The sequence below is a fragment of the Odocoileus virginianus genome, chromosome 5, assembly GCF_023699985.2.
Source record: "Odocoileus virginianus isolate 20LAN1187 ecotype Illinois chromosome 5, Ovbor_1.2, whole genome shotgun sequence".
Taxonomy (NCBI): domain Eukaryota; kingdom Metazoa; phylum Chordata; class Mammalia; order Artiodactyla; family Cervidae; genus Odocoileus; species Odocoileus virginianus.
The window spans coordinates 62,003,202-62,027,962 of NC_069678.1; the positions used below are offsets into that span (position 1 = coordinate 62,003,202).

General features: G+C 35.1%; 1 protein-coding gene across 2 annotated transcripts in view; it reads right to left on the reverse strand.

Moving 5' to 3' along the window:
• The window catches only part of RAVER2 (ribonucleoprotein, PTB binding 2), a 142,168-nt gene that overhangs the window by 39,410 nt on the left and 77,997 nt on the right, over window positions 1-24,761 (reverse strand). The window contains exons 6-11 of one of the 2 annotated variants that reach the window (XM_070468033.1): window positions 19,649-19,734; window positions 16,762-16,827; window positions 16,502-16,613; window positions 11,948-12,216; window positions 3,658-3,769; window positions 1,593-1,729 (exon numbers count right to left, since the gene is read on the reverse strand). In XM_070468033.1, coding sequence (XP_070324134.1) covers window positions 1,593-1,729; window positions 3,658-3,769; window positions 11,948-12,216; window positions 16,502-16,613; window positions 16,762-16,827; window positions 19,649-19,734 — 782 coding nt within the window. Of the gene's footprint in view, window positions 1-1,592; window positions 1,730-3,657; window positions 3,770-11,947; window positions 12,217-16,501; window positions 16,614-16,761; window positions 16,867-19,648; window positions 19,735-24,761 lie in introns of both variants that reach the window. The other variant, XM_020877771.2, reaches the window with a different exon arrangement.

The window sequence follows — 24,761 nt, forward strand, 5'->3', positions numbered from 1 at the left end:
AAGCAACACAGGTTTCAAAACTGAAATAAATGAAAAGGTAAACATGAAAAATAACTTTCAAAGCTTAAATCACACATTCAACTAAATTTTAAAAAACTTATTGTGCTGCTTCTTGTTTATTAAAGTAAATTTTGTTCCTTATAAAAAAACCAAACAAAATTGCATAGGACTATATTTTATAATTTTTAAAGATTAATAGATTATGAAAATTTATCATGCATTTATATATAGTTTTACATGATTTTTAATATACAAATTTTTTTCTTCAGTCTACAGACTATTGGGATTTTAGGTTATTTCTAATTTTCAAAACTATAAATTATTCATAGATGATTTTACACACCTCTGATGATTTCTTGCCTTTGTCACTTGTAAATATAATCAGCATACAATTAATATCCTTACCTAAGCATTACTTAAAACATTAACAAGTAAGGGAACAAAGATGAAGCCTTATGAAACACAGAAGAGGATGCATTCCAGACTGCATCAATTCATTATTGTTCCTTAAATATAGGTATGTTGCCATCTAATTGCATCATCTTCCGATTCATATTTCTCTATCTTTTCCACAAGCATATATGAGACTTTATTATATCCAGCTTCACTATTTCTACAGAATTCATTTGACCTGTGTTTCTAGTATCCTATCAAAAAAGCATAATCAGGCATCAATTGTTCTAAATGAATTTGTACAGGTTTTCTATTCTAAGTGTTTAGAGAAAGGTAAAGCCAACACAGTTGCTCTAAAGAAAGCAAAGTGTAAGTATTGCTTTCATAGACAGGAGAGAGCTGAGAAGGTAACTGCTATGAGAAACAAGAAAGAATCAGAAGTGTTAGTTTTAAGACTCTCGTTATTACATAAGGTCATATACTACTAACATGATACACATTCTCGGTGTTAAACCACTAGGAATAAGCTGAAGGAGAAAAGCCCGAAAGGAAAAATAAACATATTTAAGTAATGACACAGTGTGTCTTTTGAATGTAATATTTTAATGTTTTTGACTGTTTTAATAGTCAAAATAGTGCTAGTCATAGTCATTTAATAGTCTTAATAGTGCTAGTCACGATCATGTATCCATACCCATAAGCAGTGAATAAGAACAGAGATATTTCCTTAGGCTTCTTAGTCAGGGCTACACTGGTATAAACCAGAGGTGAGCAGAATTTTTCTGTAAAGAGCCAGACAGTAAATATCTAATCTTGTGGGCCACATAGTCTCTGCTATAACTACTCAACTCTGACATTGTAGCACAACAGCATCATAGACAACATGCAAGTAAATGGATGTGGATGTATCCCAATAAAACTTTATTTTAAAAAAACACGTTGTGATTGTGGGCTGGATTTGCTCTGCAGTTTGCTGTCCACTAGTGTAAACAATGTGAACAAATACCTAGGGCAAAATCATACTTAGCAATCTTCTAAACATGTCCTAAAACTGCATACAGTGGGCAAGAAATATTGTATAGATCAGTGCAATTCTACTGCCTTATGACATTACAAGAATCACAGTTTCATATACAGTGAATTCAATATATAGTTGAAGCAATTTTTCTATATATCATCAAAACCTGAGAATGATGTACCTGTGCATAATCACCAAAAGGTTGAGAATAAGCAATGCACTTCTCCAATGTGTGTTGTGATTCATTTCCCTGAGAGATTGTATCCAGAAGGTTGCTTGCAATTCCAGTCTTCTGTACAGTGGTTTTATTTGCAGGGGCTTAAGGCAAAATCAATATATAAATTTTAGTTAGCTTGTTTTCTTATAAATTACAGAGTACAAAACCCATTAATTCAGCATATTCTCAAATAGAACAGAAATTTTAGCTCGCCAGTAAAGATCTACATTTATTATTCTTGTGTGCATGTGCTAAGTCACTTCAGTTGTGTCTGACTCTGTGTGACCCTAAGGACTGCAGTCCACCAGGCTCCTCTGTCTATGGGATTCTCCAGGCAAGAATACTTGAGTGGGCTGCCGTTTCCTCCTCCAGGGAATCTTCCCGATCCAGGGTCGAACTCGCATCTCTTCCATCTAACCTGCATTGGCAGGCAGGTTCTTTACCACTAGTGCCACCTGGGAAGCCCTTTGTTATTCCTAGGGGAAAATATATACATATACAGTATATGATATTATCTAGCTTGTTTAAAACAACTAAAAATGGAAACCTGCTCTATGGGTAATAATCTTGATGGAAACATTTAAAAAGTATACGTCTAATCTCTAAAGCAATGCATTCAAAATGTAAATTAACCATTCTTATTAATGTAACAGTTGCAGCCATCAAATTTTAGACCAGATAAAAACAGAGTAGGCATGCCAGAAGCCTACTTTCTTGGTGGCTCAGATGATAAAGAATCTGCCCGCCATGCAGGAGACCAGGGTTCAATCCCTAGGCTGAGAAGATACCCTGGGGAAAGGAATGTCAATTCACTCCAGTATTCTTGCCTGGGAAATCCCAAGGATAGAGGCGGCTGGTGGGCTACAGACTACGGGGTCACAAAGACTCAGACCTGACTGAGTGACTAACACTTTCTTTCTTTCATACCAGAAGCACATTAAATTTTTTCTGGCTCAAAAAAATTAAAAATTAATGCTTACATTCAAGAGGATACTTCATAAAGTACAAAGAATGTATATTAAAAACAAAATTCATCTTTCATCTCTTTTCATTCAATTTTATTCTTTTTCCCAGAGGTAACAGCTTAGTATTTTCACAGATTTAACTTGATGCATTTACACATTCAAGGACATGCATACATAGAAGAATACATAGCTTTAAATAAACATAAATGGAATCAATCTATGAATACATTTGCTTCTTGTCTTTAACAATTTGCTTTAGAGATCATTTAATATTAGTATATGTAGTGTTTCCTCAACTATATTTTTCACTTTATGACAAACTATTTAATCAGTCCCCTATGAACACATTTGCTTCTTGTCTTTTAATAATTTGCTTTAGAGATCATTTAATATTAACATATGTAGTGCTTCCTCAATTATATATTTCACTTTATGACAAACTATTTAATCATTCCCCTATTGATGACCATTAAGGCACTTTCTAATTTTTCACTATTGAAAACCAATGCTGCAGTGAATATCTTAGTGCCTAGAAAACAACACATTTGTGATTTTTTTCTTAAAACAATATTTGAATTAATAGTTTTAATTTACTAATTGAAGGCATGAGGAGGTCCTCTAAAAATGTAAATGAGAATTCCACTTCTGTTGATTATTAGTAACTAATATATTGGGGGTATTCGGCAAATACTCTCAATATATTAGATAATATAGAAGACTGAACTTCATATTTTAGAAATATAATTCTATACGTATTATAAAGAATTATAGCACTGCCAAATAATTCCTTTATCCAATTATTTTCAATCATGATTCCATTATAATTCATAGCAATTCAATATACATATGCTTAAGAAAATATTATGAAAGATGTTTTCCTTAAATAAAATAGAATGCACTTCAAAAGTTTTAATTATTCTTTCAATTAAAGGACTAAGGTCATAACTCAGACTTCAGCTGGTCAACAGGCAATATTCGCTTTCATTAAATTAAAAAATTGAAGTAAAACTCATCATGAAAAGTATTCAACAGAACTCCAAAATACTAGTGAGCGTCTCACTTACATGATAGGCACACACTGGGCAACACACTTGCCAGGTTCAAGTATGGGTTTTTACTGAGCCGGATTTCTTTTGGTGGCTCTCCCAAGAGTGAAGTCTGATTCTTAGAGGCAGCCTATTTACCAAAAAAAGAGAGTGAGTGCTTAATGAGAGGTAAAAGAAAATTAAAATGCAGAAAGTGTAGAGAAATACTTATTCTTCAATAAATGTGGTTTAGTGTAACAAAAATCTGTGAAACAAGGTTTAAAGCTATAAATTTATGAAATATTTATGGATACTGATTAAAATGATCACATTTCACCTGCTACTATTTTTCCAACTAGTTTTTTAAAAAACCATTCTAGAACCATAGAACTTTAGAACTGAAAGAGAACTAAAGGTCATCTTGTACAACCTTCTCATTTGAATCAGGAGAGAATTCATGCTCACAAGAAGAAACAAACCCCATACCTTATTTCTAGATCCCATAAATTGCAACTAAGACCCAGTGCAGCCAAATAAATGAATATAAATAAATACTTTTTAAATTGCTGAAAGAAACTAAAGACATAAGTAAAAGAACATCCTATTTTCATGTATTAGAAGATTTAATATTGTTAAAATTTCAATACAAACCAAAGTGATCTACAAATTTAATATAACCCCTATCAAAATTCTAACTTTCGTGGGCAGAAGAAGAAAATTTTATCCTAAAATTGACATGAAACATCAAGGGACCCCAAACAGTGAAAATAATATTGAAAAAGATGAACGAGAATGGCAGGCTCATACTTTTTATATTTTGAACTTATTACACAGCTGTCAGTCAGTTCAGTTGCTCAGTCGTGTCTGACTCTTTGCGACCCCATGAATCGCAGCATGCCAGGCCTCCCTGTCCATCACCAACTCCTGGAGTCTATTCAAACTCATGTCCATCAAGTCGGTGATGCCATCCAGCCATCTCATCCTCTGTCGTCCCCTTCTCCTCCTGCCCCCAGTCCCTCCCAGCATCAGGGTCTTTTCCAATGAGTCAACTCTTCACATGAGGTGGCCAAAGTATTGGAGTTTCAGCTTCAGCATCAGTCCTTCCAATGAACACCCAGGATTGATCTCATTTAGAATGGACTGGTTGGATCTCCTTGCAGTCCAAGGGACTCTCATGAGTCTTCTCCAACACCACAGTTCAAAAGCATCAATTCTTCAGCGCTCAGCTTTCTTCACAGTCCAACTCTCACATCCATACATGACCACTGGAAAAACCATAGCCTTGACTAGACGGACCTTTGTTGGCAAAGTAATGTCTCTGCTTTTTGATATGCTGTCTAGGCTGGTCATAACTTTCCTTCCAAGGAGTAAGCGTCTTTTACTACAGCTCTAGCAATTGCAATTGTATGTTACTGGCATAAAGACAGACATATAAACCAAAGGAATAGGATAGTGAGCCCAGAAACAAATTACTGCATATGTGATAAAATGATTTTCCATGAGTGTCAAAACTATACAGTAAGGCAGTCTTTTCAACAAAAATGGGAAAACTGGATATCCACATAAAAGAATGAAGTGGATCTTCACCAAACACCATATATAAAAACTAACTCAAAATGGATCAAAGACCTAACAGTAAGAGCTAAAACTAAAAATCTTAAAAGAAACACTTATGTAAAAAGCTTCATAATGCTAGATTTGTCAACCATTTTTTGGAGATGACCCCAAAAATAGAAGCGGAAAAAAAAAAAAAAAGGATCATATGTTGGGCTACCAAACAAACCTTAACAAATTTAAGAGTACTGAAATCATATCAAGGGTTGCTCTGACTACAATGGTAGCCTAAAAGGAAAACTGGGAAATTCAGAGATATGTACAAATTAAATAATATACTCTTGAACAACCAATAAGCCAAAGAAGAAATCAAAGGAGACATCAAAAAGTATCTTGAGACAAATGAAAATGGAAACACCACATATCAAAACTTATGGAATGCAGCTTTAAAGAGAAGTTTATGGCAATAAATGTCTACATGAAGAAAAAAGAAAGACCTCAGAGAAATAATCTAAATTTACACATCAAGTTACTAGTAAAAGAAGAACAAACTAAGCCCAAAATTAGCAGAAAAAGGAAATAATAAAGATTAGAACAGAAATAAATGAAATAGCACTATAAAGACAGATCAATGAAATTAAGTGTAGGTGTTTTGAAAAGATAAAACAGACAAATTTGGCTACATTAACCAAGAGAAAGAGGGGACTCAAGTAAATATCATTGACCCCTGAACAGTAAGAGTTTGAATTGTGCGGGTCCACATGTGGATTTCTTAAAAGCAAACATAATACCTGTATTGTCATTTTACAGATCTTCGAATTAACTAAGTGTTGGAAAGTTTCTGTTCAGTTAGAGATCACAACATGGGATAGAGATCATCACAAAGGGTCCCCGAGGGACCTCCCTGGTGGCCCAGTGGTCAACAATCTCTCTGCCAATGCAGGGGACATGGGTTCAATCCCTGGTCCAGGAACTAAGATCCCACCTGCTGTAACTAAGCTGGCAACTAAGCTCATGTGCCACAACTACTGAGCTTGCATGCTGCAACGACTCAGCTTACATGCCCCAGAGCCTGTGCTTAGGCACAAGAGTAGCTACCACAATGAGAAGCCTGCACACCACAACCAGAGAGTAGCCCCTTACCACAACTAGAGAAAGCCCGTGCACCACAACAAAGACCCAGCACAACCAAAAATGTTTGTAAAATAAATAAAAAATATTTTTTAATTAAAAAAAAAATGAGTCCTGATTCTATCCAAACTGTTCCAGTTACATGGATTTTTGAGTGGTTGGGTGTCAGTACTCCTAACTGCTTTGTTGTTTAAGGGTCAACTGCAGTTGCAAATGGAAGAGGAAACGTTACAACTACAGATACCACAGAATACAAAGGACCATAAGGGATTATTATCAACAAATACATGCCAACCAACTGGGCAACCTAAGAGAAAAAATGGATAAATTTCTAGAAACATACAAGCTACAAGACTGAATCAAGAAACAGAAAATATAAACAGACCAATAATGAGTAAGGAATAATCAAATACCTGACAACAATGAAAAGCCCAGGACCAAGTGATTTCATTGGTGAATTGTACCAAAGATATAAGGAAGAATTAACATCAATCCTTCTGAAACTCTTCCCAGAAACTGAAGAGGAAGGAATACCCCCTAACCTATTTTATGAGGCCAGCACTGCTCTCAAACTAAAGCTAGACAAAAACATTACAAGAAAAGAAAAACACAGGCCAATATCCCTGATGAACACAGATACAAAAATCCTCAACATAGTACTGGCAGTCCTAAATGAAATACTAGCAACCTGAATTAAACAACACATTAAAAGGATTGTACACCATGATCAAGTGGGATTTATCCCTGGGATGCAACAATGGTGCAACTCAGGCTAATCAATAAATGTGATACACCACGTAAACATAATAAAGGATAAAACCATGACTGTCTTAATAGATACAAAAAATACACTGGACAAAATTCACATCATTTCATGATCAAAACTCTGAACAAATTGAACACAGAGAAATCTATATACCTCAACATAATAAAAGCTATATATAAAGAACAACCCCACAGTTAACATGATAGCTTTTTCTCTAAGATCAGAGAATGACAAGGATGCTCACATTTACTACTTTTAGTCACCATAGTATCAGAAGTCCAAGCCAGAATAATTTTGCAAGAAAAAGGAAATAAAAGGCATCTAAATCAAAAAGGAAGAAATCAAACCATCTCTGTTGGCATCCATCGCATTTCTATATACTAACAATGAACTATTCAAAAAGAAATTATGAAAACAATGCTAGTTATAGTACCATCAGAAAGAGTAAAATACTTTGGAGTAAATTTAGCCAAGGAGGTAAAAGATCTATATATTGCAAACTATATGACTCTGATGAAAGAAATTGAAAGTTATACAAATAACTGGAAAGATATCTTAGATTTACAGATTGGAAGAATTAATATTATTAAAATGCCCACACTGCTTAAAGTGATCTACAGATTCAAAGCAATTCATGTCAAGATTTCAATGGCACTTTTCACAGAATTAGAATAAACAATCCTAAAATTTATGTGGAACTTCAAAAGATCCTGAATAGCCAACACAATCTTGAGGAAAAATTCAAAGCTGGAGGGATCATGCTTCCTGGTTCGAAACTATATTACAAAATTATAGTCATCAAAACAGTATGGTACATGCATAAAAACAGACACACTGATCCATGAAAAAAATAGAGCCCAGAAATAAAGTCATATATATGTGGTCAACTAACATTTGCAATGGGTGCCAAGAACACACATGGGTAAAGGACACTCTCTTTAATAAATGATGTTGGGAAAACTGCATGTCGATATGGAGAAAAATTACTCTGAATCCTGATCTTACATAATACACAAAAATGTACTCAAACTGGATTAAAGACTTAAAAATAAGACCCAAATCCATAAAACTACAAGAAAATATAGAGGAAAAGCTACTTGACATTGGTCTTAGTAATCAGTTTCTGATATCATTTTATGGTACGAAAGTATTTTGTTATAGACAACAAAAGCAGGTACTAAGCAAGAGCTAAAAAGCTAAACTGGCATACTACAGTCCATGAGGTTTCAGAGTCAGACATGACTTAGTGACTGAACAACAAAAAACTAAAGAGTTTCTCTACAGCAAAGGAAACAAGATTAAAAGGCAACCTATGGAACAGGAGAACATATTTGCAAACCATACACAGAAACTCAATAGCAAAGAAAAAAAATAACCTAATTAAAATATGGCAAAGAATCTGAATAGACATTTTTGCAAAGAAGATATACAGGTGACCAATACACATATGAAGAGGCTTTTAACGTCACTAATCACTGGAGAAACACAAACTCAAAACTGCAATGAGAGACAATGTTGGTGAGGATGTGGAGAAACCAAAACTCTCATGCGTTAAGGGTGGAAACATAAAATGGTACAGCTGCTGTGGAAAATAGAAAGGCAGTTCCTTAAAAAATTAGAAAACATCTTGATGCTGGGAAAGACTGAGGGCAGGAGAAGGGGATGATGGAGGATGAGATGGCTGGATGGCATCACTGACTTGGACATGAGTTTGACCAAGCTCTGGGAGCTGGTGATGGACAGGGAAGCTTGGCCTGCTGCAGTCCAAGGGGTCACCAAGGGTTGGACACAACTGAATGAATGAACTGAACTGATGTTCCATATGATTCCTCTAACTCCACTTCTGGGTAAATACTCCAAAGAACGGAAAACAGAGACTCAAACAGATATTTATATACTAATGTTCATAGCAGCATTATTCACAAGAGCCTACTGATGTTGAAGCTGAAACTCCAATACTTTGGCCACCTGATGTGAAGATCTGACTCATCTGAAAAGACTCTGATGCTGGGAAAGATTGAAGGTAGAAGGAGAAGGGGTGACAGAGGATGAGATGGTTGGATGGCATCACCGACTCAATGGACATGAGTTTGAGTAGACTGGGAGTTGGTGATGGACAGGGAGGCCCGGCATGCTGTAGTCCATGGTGTTGCAGAGAGTTAGAAACGACTGAGCTACTGAACTGAACTGAAAGATGGAAACAATCCAAATGTCCATCAATAAATGAATGGATAAACAAAATGTAGTATATAAATACAACGGAATACTAGTCAACCTTTAAAATAAGGAAATTCCAATATAATATATGCTACAACGTGGATGACCACTGAAGAGTAATGTCGTCATTAGTCTTGTATCATTCCACTTACACTGGGTATCTAGAATAGTCAAATTCTGAGACAGAAAGTAAACAGTGCTTATTGGGGGCTGGGGAGAAGGGAAAATGGGAGAGTTGGTGAATGGGTACAGGGCTGCAGCATGGCATGATGACAAAGTTCTGTAGATAGATAGTAGCAATAGTTGTAAAACAATGTGAATGTACTTAACACCACAGAGTTGTACACTTAAAATTCAGATCTCTCCCCTATCTCTCTGAATCAAATTCTCAGGGCTGAGGAAGATAGAGTCCAACCCTCGACACCTATAGTGGTGATTCTGACAGAAAGACAGAATCAAGAATCACTAATCAACATAATGTAAAAGATGCAGGTCTAAAACTCTGCATACAAGTTTAACCAACTGTTTAACAAAGTCCAAAATCTTGCTACATAATTAGAAAACATATTTTGAAACTATCTGGTCCAAGCAAGCCCCTATTGTCAGGAGAGAAGAATCACTTCTACAACAAAATGTACAGGTGTTCACCAGGGTCTGCATAATTGCCTTCAGTGATACAACATTCATATCTTAGTGAAAGTGTGAACTTTGTTTTAAAACTTCAACTGTTCTGAGTTATATTAAGCCTAAATCGGCTTTACTGTCATACTTATTAGACTAATTCTGCCCACTAAAGAAACATAAAATACTATGTGACTAGTCTGTGAATTTATTTTTCTTTTAATGTCAAATAAACTGACAGCTGGTCAACCCTTGCCAAGATCCATGTATCTATTTTCCTCAATTGTTCATCACAGGACTTGTTTTCTAGGCTCTGTCCTACTTCAGCTGTCTTCTACCAGATACACTTTCACTTGTCCATTATGTGAATCATCTCAAGTCCAGTTTTTCTAAAGACCCTAGTGCACAGCTCCCCAGCCTTTGGGATCTAACGCCTGATGCCCTGCGGTGGAGCTGATGTAATAATAGAAATGCAGTGCACAAGAAATGTAATGCACTTGGATCACCTCAAAACCACCCCACTCCCCTCATCCATGGAAAAAACTGTGCTCCATGAAACCAGTCCCTGGTACCAGAAAGGCTAGGGACCGCTATCCTAGTTCTTTCCATGCATTAAAAAGTCTGTGCAAAAAGAAACAATATTTATATATGAGTTTTATTTAACTTCCCTCAATAACTTAAGCAGTTAATCCTGCAAATAAATATTCAAAATTCTTCATTCTATGAAGAACCACCTTAGCTTTCTCAATGGACAATAATAGGTATTCTATCCATACCTCCTGTCATGACTAGGTGACAACAAAACCTCTTACAAAGTCAATATTATCATTTTGATATTTGAATACAGCCAACTACAAGAATTTTTTCCCTCATGTGTCACTTCTAAATCAAACAGTATTTTTTGCTGTTGTTTAGTCTCTCTGTTGTGTCAGATTCTGCGACCCCGTGGACTGCAGAATGCCAGGTTTCCCGGTCCTTCACCATCTCCCGAAGTTTGCTCAAAATGGTATTTTAAGATACAAATAAAAAACTTAAATTAAATGTACTTTATTCTACCTACCAATTATAATATTTACAAATGTCAGTGGTTTATGAGCCAATAAATTTTGGGTAAAATCCTCCAGAATTAAAACCAAGATTAGATTCTTTTGAACAGACCAGAGACTAATTACTAGCTTTGAAATTTTTCAGATAAACTAGAATTTATTCTACTTTTAAATATTAAAATAATACTTAATTAGCTAAAAGAATATACATTTTAGAAATAATATTGTATTTTAAAGAACAACATTATCATTTACTAAGAAATTCTTTTTTTTAACTAAGAAATTCTTTAAAGAATATTATATAATTAGATAAGAATGGTAATCCTATGCTTTCCTAAACTACAAAATTTTGAACTTATAGTAACTTATATTTGAAAATTATGCACATTTCAAGGCTTTTAGAAAAGCAAACATTTACAGGAATAAAGGATTCATATTTAAATATTTTATAATGACAGATTTTAAAAACATTTTACACATATATTTTATTTACAAACTGGCAAGTAATTAAGCAGAATCCCAAACATCATTTGGCATAACTTACCAAAAGATAGATTTTTGTTTATAATAATAGCTTTTTTTAAGGATCTAATATTTTCTTCTTTTGAGAAGCAAATGTACACTATGAAAACAGTCAGCATGTCATTGACATAGGAATTATGTAGTTTGTAATCCATATTTATATACTTTAAGTATACTATCAACTTCCTTTGAAATACAAAAATAGTTCAGATTACTTGATACTTCATAAATTAAACCATCTATAAAATAACCAAAAAATTAAATACTCTAGAATTAGAATCATTTAAGATACAATTAAAAAGGAATATATACATATTCCTTGGTAGTATACACACACATGTAGAATACATATACACACTTCATGTATATACATGTGTGCATTTATATGTATGTGTATGCATGCATGTACACACTCTCTCACACACACACACACACACACACACACACACACACACACACAGAGTTTTCTTACCCCTGAACTTATCTCCAGGCCTTTTGGCTGACTTTGTTGTTGCTTATGATGTCCTGTGAGCAAGCCTCCAGCAATAAGGTTTGGAAAGCTCTGCAGATAAGTCTGTGACCCTGAGAAATTTCCTTCTGCCACTCCCACCAAGGCTGGCTGTTTCTCCTGAGTGCTCCCGTGCCCTGGTCCAGCTTGTCCAGCAATGTGCTGATTTGGAAGGAATGGTAATATGCCCATGCCAGTTGTTATAGTTGTTTGAGTTGGAATCAAATTAGATGCTGCTGTGAATCATAAATGCAAAAAATTTTGGTTAGATGAGGCTTATTCACAATAATCCTTTTGATTTTCTCAAGCTATGGGCAAAATGTGCAGAAACCTATTTAAAAGGTGAGGTTAAAGGTTGTAAATTAGCAGCATCCTGTATGGAAAAACAAAAACCTCTAAGAGTAATCATGCTTTTCCCTATATATGACAAACCCACAGCAAGCATCACCCTCAATGGTGAAAAATTGAAAGCATTTCCCCTGAAATCAGGAACAAGACAAGGGTGCCCACTCTCACCACTACTATTCAACATAGTTTTGGAAGTTTTGGCCACAGCAATCAGGGCAGAAAAAGAAGTAAAAGGAATCCAGATAGGAAAAGAAGAAGTGAAACTCTCTCTGTTTGCAGATGACATGATCCTCTACACAGAAAACCCTAAAGACTCTACCAGAAAATTACTAGAGCTAATCAATGAATACAGTAAAGTTGCAGGATATAAAATTAACACACAGAAATCTCTTGCATTCCTATACACTGACAATGAGAAAACAGAAAGAGAAATTAAGGAAACAATACCATTCACCATTGCAACAAAAAGAATAAAATACTTAGGAGTATATCTACCTAAAGAAACAAAAGACCTATACATAGAAAACTATAAAACACTGATGAAAGAAATCAAAGAGGACACAAACAGATGGAGAAATATACCGTGTTCATGGATTGGAAGAATCAATATTGTCAAAATGGCTATACTACCCAAAGTAATCTATAGATTCAATGCAATCCCTATCAAACTACCAATGGTATTTTTCACAGAACTAGAACAAATAATTTCACAATTTGTATGGAAATACAAAAAACCTAGAATAGAAAAGTAATCCTGAGAAAGAAGAATGGAACTGGAGGAATCAATCTGCCTGACTTCAGACTCTACTACAAAGCCACAGTCATCAAGACAGTATGGTACTGGCACAAGGACAGAAATATAGATCAATGGAACAGAATAGAAAGCCCAGAGATAAATCCACGAACCTATGGTCACCTTATCTTCGACAAAGGAGGCAAGGATATACAATGGAAAAAAGATAACCTCTTTAACAAGTGGTGCTGGGAAAACTGGTCAACCACCTGTAAAAGAATGAAACTAGAACACTTTCTAACACCATACACAAAAATAAACTCAAAATGGATTAAAGATCTAAATGTAAGACCAGAAACTATAAAACTCCTAGAGGAGAACATAGGCAAAACACTCTCCGACATAAATCACAGCAGGATCCTCTATGACCCACATCCCAGAATTTCAGAAATAAAAGCAAAACTAAACAAATGGGACCTAATGAAACTTAAAAGCTTTTGCACAACAAAGGAAACTATAAGCAAGGTGAAAAGACAGCCCTCAGATTGGGAGAAAATAATAGCAAACGAAGCAACAGACAAAGGATTAATCTCAAAAATATACAAGCAACTCCTCCAGCTCAACTCCAGAAAAATAAATGACCCAATCAAAAAATGGGCCAAAGAACTCAACAGACATTTCTCCAAGGAAGACATACAGATGGCTAACAAACACATGAAAAGATGCTCAACATCACTCATTATCAGAGAAATGCAAATCAAAACCACAATGGGGTACCATTATACGCCAGTCAGGATGGCTGCTATCCAAAAGTCTACAAGCAATAAATGCTAGAGAGGGTGTGGAGAAAAGGGAACCCTCTTACACTGTTGGTGGGAATGCAAATTAGTACAGCCACTATGGAAAACAGTGTGGAGATTTCTTAAAAAGCTGGAAATAGAACTGCCATATGACCCAGCAATCCCACTTCTGGGCATACACACCAAGGAAACCAGATCTGAAAGAGACACGTGCACCCCAATGTTCATCGCAGCATTGTTTATAATAGCCAGGACATGGAAGCAACCTAGATGCCCATCAGCAGACGAATGGATGAGGAAGCTGTGGTACATATACACCATGGAATATTACTCAGCCATTAAAAAGAATTCATTTGAATCAGTTCTAATGAGATGGATGAAACTGGAGCCCATTATACAGAGTGAAGTAAGCCAGAAAGATAAAGACCATTACAGTATACTAACACATATATATGGACTTTAGAAAGATGGTAACGATAACCCTATATGCAAAACAGAAAAAGAGACTCAGATGTATAGAACAGACTTGTGGACTCTGGGAGAAGGCGAGGGTGGGATGTTTCAAGAGAACAGCATTAAAACATGTATATTATCTAGGGTGAAACAGATAACCAGCCCAGGTTGGGTACATGAGACAAGTGCTCGGGCCTGGTGCACTGGGAAGACCCAGAGGGATCGGGTGGAGAGGGAGGTGGGAGGGGGGACTGGGATGGGGAATACATGTAAATCCATGGCTAATTCATTTCAATGTATAACAAAAACTACTGTAATGATGTAAAGTAATTAGCCTCCAACTAATAAAAATAAATGGAAAAAAATAAATAAATAAAAAATGGAAAAAAAAAAGGAAAAAAAAATAAGAGTAATCATGCTTTTCCTATTTCAGCATCTTTCAGTATAATCTCAAGGATACTATATTCTTTCATTCCAAGTTTTAATTGTACATTTTAGAAGTTGACAGCAAAATTTATGTACTTTTTTGCATTTAAGTTATATCAGTGTCTTTAAAAAAAAAAAAAAAAAGCCCAGTCGCTGTAATTTGCCAGCTTCTATGTTTGAAGGGAATAATTAAATAAGCCTTCGGTTTAAAAAATTCTCTGACAGTCAAAAATTATTAAAGTTACATTAACCCAATAATTATATTTAGTCAGCTGACTTGTACCAACTCATGAGTCAAATATACTGTCTCCTCTCAGCTCCTGAGTTCAATATCTTTGCATGGGTAACCTGAAATCAGCCTTGGTTGGACTGTTTACAAACAAAAGTCCATAAACACTACAAATCAAGATTTTTTTTTTTAAACTCAGAGAGTTCATTTTTAAACATCAGCACACCACTTGTATAAAAAACATCAATATTTGTGAATGGATAAGCACCAAATGAAAGTTTAATACATGAAAGTTTTACATTTTTATTCACAGGGATTAATAAGAAATTATGAAAGGAATAGAAATTTTAATAGGAAAACTCTGAATCATTCCATTTTTTAAAAATCTATAGGCCAAAGCTAAATGAAAGAACTAGTTTTGATAACTATTGTAATTAAATCAAAGTTATACTTTAAAAATTCTCTAAACAAATTTCTTACTTTTAGTACTTAATATTTGGAGATAGATTCACAGTTCTATTTTTGAACAATATATTTACTTGAACACTTCAAATTTTCAGTGTTCTTAAAGCAGCAATGCTAAAGCAATTGGCTAATTATTTAACCCAAAGTAAATAATAAATATCTGCATAAGCTTTTAAGCATACAAAATTTTAATTTTTAGGACTCATCACACCATAAAAATTTCTGTATCTGTCTGTATAATGGTTTAACTTTTTCCCAGTCAATTCCAATAGTCTGAATTGATCATTTAAGTATTTTACTTGGCTTCATGTATAAGAGGTTCAATATGCTACCCATATTTAACTGACTTTAAAAAAAAAATCACTTGTGATGGCTTTTCTCTTTTTTTCCCCCTCAGCATGCTCACTTTAAACAAATTTCAGTGAAACTTCAAACTTAAAATGCCTTTCAAAATCACACTCAAGTAAGAAATCCTGGTATACTTCCATGCTGTTATTCTAAAAAGAAAAATAATTGTTCTGTTTAAGTTTGTTGTATTTTAGAAGTACATAGTAACATTATTTTTTTCTGCTACTATGTGGGAGTTCACATTTTAAAAATTATACAAATAGTCAAACTTTAAATTTACAATTACCAGATATTTCTTAATAATCAAACTTTAAATTTATAATTACCAGATATTTCTTAATAAAAGCTAACAGTTTCTTCATCCAGGCAAAAGTTAAGTGGATCGCTCTGTAATGTGCTGTCAGCCCAGTGGGCAGCATGCCAGTCTCAATGCATCTATGTCTTTGCCTCATGCTGCTATGATTCATCACCAAATATTAAAGCATATCCAACAGAGAAAGTCTTATCTTGGCATGGAAGGAAGTCCATCAATACATAACTTATCAATAGCATTCTAATGTTAAAAATAGAAAAGCCAAGAGAGCTCTTGAAACTTTAAATGACTGAAAAAAACTCAAATCTGACCTTCCTGTAAATACAAGTAGAATACAGGTACACTATCTTTAAATCTCAAATCTGACTGTTTACTGACGTCTCAGCAAATACACATCATTTACTTTTATGTGCTTCTCCAAGATGGCCCAACTCTGTTTTCAACGGAAGCGGTGACCCTATCCCTACAGCAGTCTGAAGTACCATAGCTGGGGGTTCTCCAAGTAAGCCCGGTTTCTGCAAAAGAAAAAAGAATTTTGCTTGTGGCAGCAAGATATAACCCAATAAAAAAACTATACATGTGAAAATTCATAAACCACCTGACCAACAGCCTGACTACAGAAAAGCAGTGAACTCATTTCAAAACAAAAAATTCCATACTTACATTATTAGTATGTATATTCTCAAACTTCATTAACTGTTGCTGAGCCACTGGTACATGAGAAAGATTCTGAAGAAATAAATTAGAAGTATTACCCATAAGTGAGCTCTGTGAAAATGACAAAACATTAAGTTAGCTTAATTTTGAAGAGGTAATTGTTATGTAACCCAATTCATTTTAAAGTTGAATTCCCCCATTGATCTGAGCACAAGCAATAGCTTCTTATCCTACTTTCCAATTCAAGCAACACTAATTAATTCTTTCAGTAACATACAAGATGTTTTTCTTCCTCCTTTTCTTTCATCCTTTCTCCCTTTTCCTCACTCCCTTCTGGCTTTGATATCAGTATCTTTCAAGCATTTATTTGCTCATTTCATTCATTCAACAAAAACTTATTGAGCACTTCTATATGCCAGGCACTGTGCTACATAGAGAGGAAAACAGTATGATCTGCCCTCATGGATCTTATAGTCCCCTGAGGAAGGGAGACATTAATTAAATATAAAAATATACAATTAATAATGGCAATGAGTGTATGAAGGAAAAATACAAGGAACGATGAGAACAAAGGGTGGTGGAACTTGATTTAGACTGATAAATTCAAGGAAGGCTTCCCTGAGCAACTAACTCATGCAGAGAGACCTGAAGGCTGCAGAGAAATAGCTAGATGAAGTCTGGGGGAATGAGGTGGTGTTGGGACGGGAAAGATCTCGAGCAGGAGGAACAGCAGGAGCAGAGACCTAAGGAGAAGAGAAGAACGGCCTCCAAGGACCAAAGGCAGTTCACCACAGCTGGGGCAGGAACACCTACGGCGCGAGAGGCAGGGGAAGCCAGCCTGGACAGGCCCTCAAGGCCATATTAAGCAGTCTGGTCTTTGTATCAGTCGCTCGGTAGTGTCTGACTCTCTGCGACCCCACGGACTGTAGTCCGCCGGGCTCCTCTGTCCATGGGATTCTCCAGGCAAGAACACTGGAGTAGTTTGCCATACCCTTCTACAGGGGATCTTCCAGACCCAGGGACTGAACCCAGGTCTTCTGCACTACAGGGGGATTCTTTACCGTCTGAGCCACCAAGGAAGTCTTCTTTCAGTCTTTATTTTACATATCTGGTCTTTAAAATAAAATGAATATTGTCAAACTCTGGACTCTTCTCCCATATCACTTTAAATCTTACTGTAATTAACTGTTTTCTCTATTTGCTGAAATTCTGTAAGAACAAGGACTGTGAATATTTTGTACAATGCTATAGCATAAATGGCTAGCAGAGTGTCTAGTACATGTTGAGTAAATGAATGACTAATGTGTAAGGTCCTATGTTAGATTCTAAGAATAAAAAATAAATAACAGGCCTTTCCCTTGGGTTTAGCTGCCATATGACTCAACAATCCCACTCCTAGACATATACCCCGAGGAAACCAAAACTGAAAAAGACACATGTATCCCAGTGTTGATTGCAGCACTATTTACAATAGCTAGAACATGGATGCAACCTAGATGTCCATTGACAGATGAATACATAAAGAAACTGTGCTACATATATATGTGTATATATATATATATATATATATATATATATATATATATATGTGTGTGTGTATATATATATATATAATGGGATACTACTCAGCCACAGAAAGGAACACCTTTCTGTCAGTTCTAATGAGGTGGACGAACCTAGAGCCTATTATACAGAGTGAATCAAGTCAGGAACGGAAATATAAATATTGTATACTGATGCCTAAATACGGAATCTAAAAAGATGGTACTGATGAATTTATCTGGAGGGCGGCAATGGAGAAACAGACATAGAGAACAGACCTATGGACCTGGTGGGGAGGGGAGGAGGGAGAGGGTAAGATGTATGTAGAGAGTAACATGGAAACTTGCAATACCATATGCAAAACGGATAGCCAATGGGAATTTGCTGTATTTTCAGGGAAATCATACAAGGGCTCTGTGACAACCTAGAAGGGTGGGATGGGGAGGGAGAAGGGAGGGAGGGGACATGGGTGTACCTATGGCTGATTCTTGTTAACATATGACAGAAAAACACAAATTCTGTAAATTTATCCATCAATTAAAAAAATAAATTAAAAAAAAAGTTGGGTTTAGGAACAGACATTCATTTACTCAACCTACAACAACCATCTATTTCATATTAATATTAGGTTTGATTTGTAATTATGCTTCTATAGAGATATAGCCTTAAATAGCACCTGAAATTAGTAGGTAATACTCATCTCCAATATTATGGAGACATACTACACAGACATATTTAAAATACTTATCTGAAAAAGGTAAGAAAAATATTTTTCACTCATATAAATTATCTTTATAACACTGATTTTTTAAACTAATTAATTTTAATTGGAGGCTAATTACTTTACAATATTGTAGTCGTTTTTGCCATACATTGACATGAATCTGCCACGGGTGTACATGTGTCCCCCATCCTGAACCCCCCTCCCACCTCCCTCCCCATCCCATTCCTCTGGGTCATCCCAGAGCACCAGCCCTGAGCGCCCTGTCTCATGCATAACTGATTAAGTTTTAAGAACAGAGTTATTGTTCATTTATTTTTCTTTCTGTAAGTTTTTGGGTTAAAACCATATAAGACTTGCTTTGAGCTACTGATTTATTTCTAGAAAAATATACCACAAAATATACCTCTTTACTACTTAATGTCCTACAAACAGGAATCAGTAGATAATATAAGCTATGCTGCTTTGATTACCTTATTAAGTTCTGTTTTTATGTAGGTGCATTTAGACTAAGAACTCTATTTAAAAACAAAACACTCATTTAATTTCTTGAGAACTTTAAGTGTTAAAAACAAACAAAATATTTACTCCAAATTTTTTATGTTTCAATACTCAATGCTATTTATATACCTGATGTGCTTTATTCAAATGTAAAAATGCAGGGGAGATGGATGGATTCATCAGATGTGGCAAGCTGTGAGGTGTTCCAAGAACTGCTTTAAGAAAATAAAAGCAAAAATTTATCTTTATGATATATATAAATCAAATTAAAAATAAAACAAACTCCAAAAAGGGTAGATGAATATTACTTAACACATTTAACATATTCACTGGAAGTTCAATGATATACTAATCTTGTCATTGTACAAAAGTGACAGGCTTCTTTCCTTGTCATTCAACTCTAGAATTTAAAATTCCAATACCTTCTGTCTCAACAGCAAAACACCAAACCTAGTCTTTCTCTTTAGCACTTAGTGCAAGAAAACGAATTATATCTTTTAATAAATAGAATACTAATTAAACCCATGTTATCTGCTCAGTGTTTCTGTCAGTTTTTTTGGGTATTTTGGCTGAGGGTCAGGATGGGAGGGGAAGGAAAATATATAATCCTGTTGTTTAAGTTTATAATCCAATTGAGAAGAGAACACATTAATAGGTACACTTAAACAACACTTCATATCAAAAAAGAAACAATACTGTACATAGTTGATAAATAAATGATAACCATGCTTTTTATCAAGTTTGTCTAAGAGTACAAATACCAGAGTATGTATCAGAAGAGACACTTTAAGAATAGACAATATACAGACAAAAAGACTCATGAGATAAAAAAAATATGAAGCAATTTCATCTAATTATTAGATGTAAGTAGTCATAATATACAATTAATTAGAATTATAGAAGGTCAAGCTTAGAAAGTACTTCGAAAAGCATGTAATCCAATGATGAAACATATTTGAAATTTATATATAACATCACTAAAAATTCACTCTATGATTTAAAAATGTTGTTTCAAATTTTTGTTACTTATTGAGGCAGATCATCACATCTTTGGAAAACTGACCATTCAGTTCAGTTCAGTTCAGTCACTTAGTCGTGTCCGACTCTTTGCGACCCCATGAATCGCAGCACGCCAGGCCTCCTGATCCATCACCAACTCCCGGAGTCCGCTCAAACTCACGTCCATCGAGTCAGTGATGCCATCCAGCCATCTCATCCTCTGTCATCCCCCTCTCCTCCTGCCCCCAATCCCTCCCAGCATCAGGGTCTTTTCCAATGAGTCAACTCTTCACATGAGGTGGCCAAAGTACTGGAGTTTCAGCTTCAGCATCAGTCCTTCCAATGAACATCCAGGACTGATCTCCTCTAGGATGGACTGGTTGGATCTCCTTGCAGTCCAAGGGACTCTCAAGAGTCTTCTCCAACACCACAGTTCAAAAGCATCAATTCTTCGGTGCTCAGCTTTCTTCACAGTCCAACTCTCACATCCATACATGACCACTGGAAAAACCATAGCCTTGACCAGACAGACCTTTATTGACAAAGTAATGTCTCTGCTTTTTAATATGCTATCTAGGTTGGTCATAACTTTCCTTCCAAGGAGTACATTAGAAAGTACTTTCTTTAGAATAAACCAGTTTCCTGATAGGTGATGGGAAAATTAGGATCATCAGAGTAAGTTGCTAATGAAGGAAAATACTATTTATTAGAAAAGAGGGGTAATGATGGTCATTTCATAAATAGAAAGGGATCAAGGGGATGCAACAGTCATGTCTGTTCACCTAACAAAGCTTCAAAATACATAAAGCAAAAATTTCTAGAACTGAAAAGGAGAAATCCACAGCTTTGATAAGAGGTTTCAATACCTCTTCCCCTCATTTTTCAGTCACTGCATTTTGTTAAAAAAAAATTAAAATTTTTTTCACAGCTTTTAGTGAATATAGTATTTCCCAGTTTAAAACAATAACAACCAGAATTAAAATGCTCTGAAAATGTTCACAGTCTCACATCTAGCTGTCTTTACCCTTAGATCTTGGCTAGGTCTCCCATTCAGGCTCTTCCTCCCCTCAATAACTGATAGCCTGCTGTTGCCCTTTAGTTATTCAATCATGTCAAACTGCAACCCCGTGGACTGTAGCCCACCAGGCTCCTCTATCCATGGGATTTTCCAGGCAAAATATTGGAGTGGGTTGCCATTTCCTTCTCCAGCGGATCTTCCCGACCCAGGAATCAAGCCTAGGTGGGGTTTGATCTGTCCATGGGGTCACAAAGAGTCAGACAAAACTGAGCAACTGAGTGTGCATCATGATAACACATGATAAATAAAAAGGCCACACTGATGATATCAACAAACGGAGAAAAGCAGTAGATAAATTTCAGAAATTATTATAATAAAATTTCTCAGCAATGTAGGAATAAGTTCCCAGCTTGGGAAAAAAATCTGTAAATTAAAAAATATAATGCTTAATAATAAAAGAATGAATGCTTTCTCTGTAAGGTCAGGAAGAAGGCAAGGATGTCCACTCTCAAAAGTTCAATGCACAAATTTTCCTGAGATTTCTATCAACTGCAGTAAAGCAAGTAAAATAAAAGGTATACATACTGTAAAGGAAGAAGTAAACTTCCTGTAGATGACATGATAGTCTATACAGAAAATCCTAAGGGCAAAATCTGCTAGAAATAAAAAGCAAGTCTGCATGATATTAGATAAATATACAAAATCAGCTGTACTTGCATATGCTAGCATATGCTAGCAACAAGCAATTAGGAAATCAAAATTTAGAATGTAAAACTATTTAAAATAGTATCAAGAATATATAAAGAATGCAGCAACAAAAAGAAACACAACTCTGTTTAAAAACAGGCAAAGAACTTGGTTAAGCATTTCTCCAAAGACGACATAAAAACAGACAATAAGCACAAGAAAAGATGCTCAACATAACCAGTCATTAGGAAAACTCAAATCAAAACTATGATGAGTTTCCAGTTTATTCCTATTTGGGTGGCTGAAATAATAAAAGCAGAAAGTAACAAAAGTCTATGAAGACATGGAGAAACTGAAACCCTTGTACACTGCTTTGGAAATGTAAAGTGGTGCAGCCACTGTGGCGACAGCTTGCCATGTGCTCAACAAGTTAAACAGAGAGTAAGCATACGACCCACCAATTTTAGCTCTAGGTATATAACTTCAAAAGAACTGAAAACAGATGTTCAAATACTCGTACATGAACATTCATAGACAACACTCTTCATGACAGTCAAAAGGTGAAAACAACTCAAATGGTCCATCAATGATGAACGAATAAACAAACTGTGACACATGCATACAGTGGAGTATCAGTCAGCCACAAAAAGGAATGAAGAACTCACATATATATTACAGCACTCGAAAACATGCTAAGTGAAAGAAGACAGACACACAGTGACTTTTGTTTATATGAAACATCCAGAATGAACCAAAGTGTAAAGACAGAAAGCAGATGGGTTGTTGCCAGGGCCTAGGCAGAGGGAAAATAGGGCAATAACTGTTTAATGGGTACAGATTTTATTTTGAGGTAATGAACATGTTTTGAAAGTTAGGCAGAGTTTGTGATACACAACACTATGAATGTACCAAATGTCACTGAACTATTGACTTTAAAATGATTAATTTCATGTTATGTGACTTCTGCCTCTAAATTACAATAAAAAATAGTATCAAGGAATATGAAATGCTAAGGATAAATCTGAAAAAATGTGTGTCAGGTTTATACCCTGAAAACTACAAAACATTGTTGATAAAACGAAAGAAGACCTAAATAAATGGAGAGATATATTTATGGCAAATTGTTGTCAATTTTGCACAAATCAGCATACAGATTCAACACAATTCCAAATTCCCAGCAGACATTTTCACACAAATTGATAGCTGATTCTAAAATTTATATGCACATACAAAGGACTTAGGATAGACAAAACAAATAGAGAAAGAATAGAGTTGGAGCACTTATATTTACTGTTTTCAGGACTTACTATAAAACTATCAAGACAATGCAGTACTGGTATAAATACAGACATTTAGATCAATGGAATAGAATAGGGGGTCCAGAGACAAAGCCCTATATATACAGTCAATAGATTTTTGAAAAAAGTGTCAAGAAATTCAATGAAAAAGGATAATCTTTTTTAACAAATTATGCTAGAACAACTGTAAAAAAATATTAACCTGGATCTTTACCTCATATTGTAAATAATAATTAACTTGAAATCATTTATAAACCTAAACTTAAGAGGTAAAATTATAAAACTTCTTGAAGAAAACACAGAAGGACATTTTTGTTCTCGAATTTGGCAAAGATTTTTTAAACATGACATAAGAAATATGAATTATAAAATAAAAAAATAATAAACAGGACATTGTCAAAATAAGAAATTCTGTTCCTCAAAAGATATTAAGAAAATAAAAGGACAACCTACAGAGTGGCTGCAAACCCAAATATATCCAATAAAGGACTTGTATCTAGAATAAAGAATCCTAATAACTTAAGAAGATAAACAGCTTAATTTTAAAACGTACAAAATATTTCAAAAGATATATTAACTAAGGAGATACAAAGGTGACAAGTTAGTACATTAAAAGATGTTCAAAACCATTTGGCAAAAGGGATATTCAAATTAAAACCACAATAAGATATAAATCAAACAGAAAGGCTAAAATTAAAGGATCAGTATGTCAAATGTTGGTGAGGACATCGAGTGAACTACAGCCTTGGACACTGACAGTAAGAATGTAAATTGGTCAGAAAACACATTAGAAAACAGGTGGGGGACTTCCCTGGTAGTCCAGCAGTTAAGACTCTACTCCCAACGAGGAGGGCCCAGGTTCTATCCTGATCAGGGAACTAGGTCCCACGTGCCACAACTAAAGATCCTGCATGCTGCAACAAAGATTGAAGATCCCATGTGCCACAACTAAAACCCAGTGCAGCCAAATAAAGAAATAAAAGCAAATGTCCAGAGCAATTTTATCTGTAACGACCCCAAACAGGAAATAACTCAATGTTCAACAAATCAATGAAAGTGCAAATTGTGGAACAGACTACTGCTCAGCGTTAAAAAGGGAAAAAACTAATGATAACATGAAACAACACGGATGAATCTCAAAATAATAAGCTTAGGGAAAGAAGTCATACGGTACATACTGTTTGACTCCATTTATATAAACTTCTAGAAAATTTAAACTTTAGTGACAGAAAGTAAATCA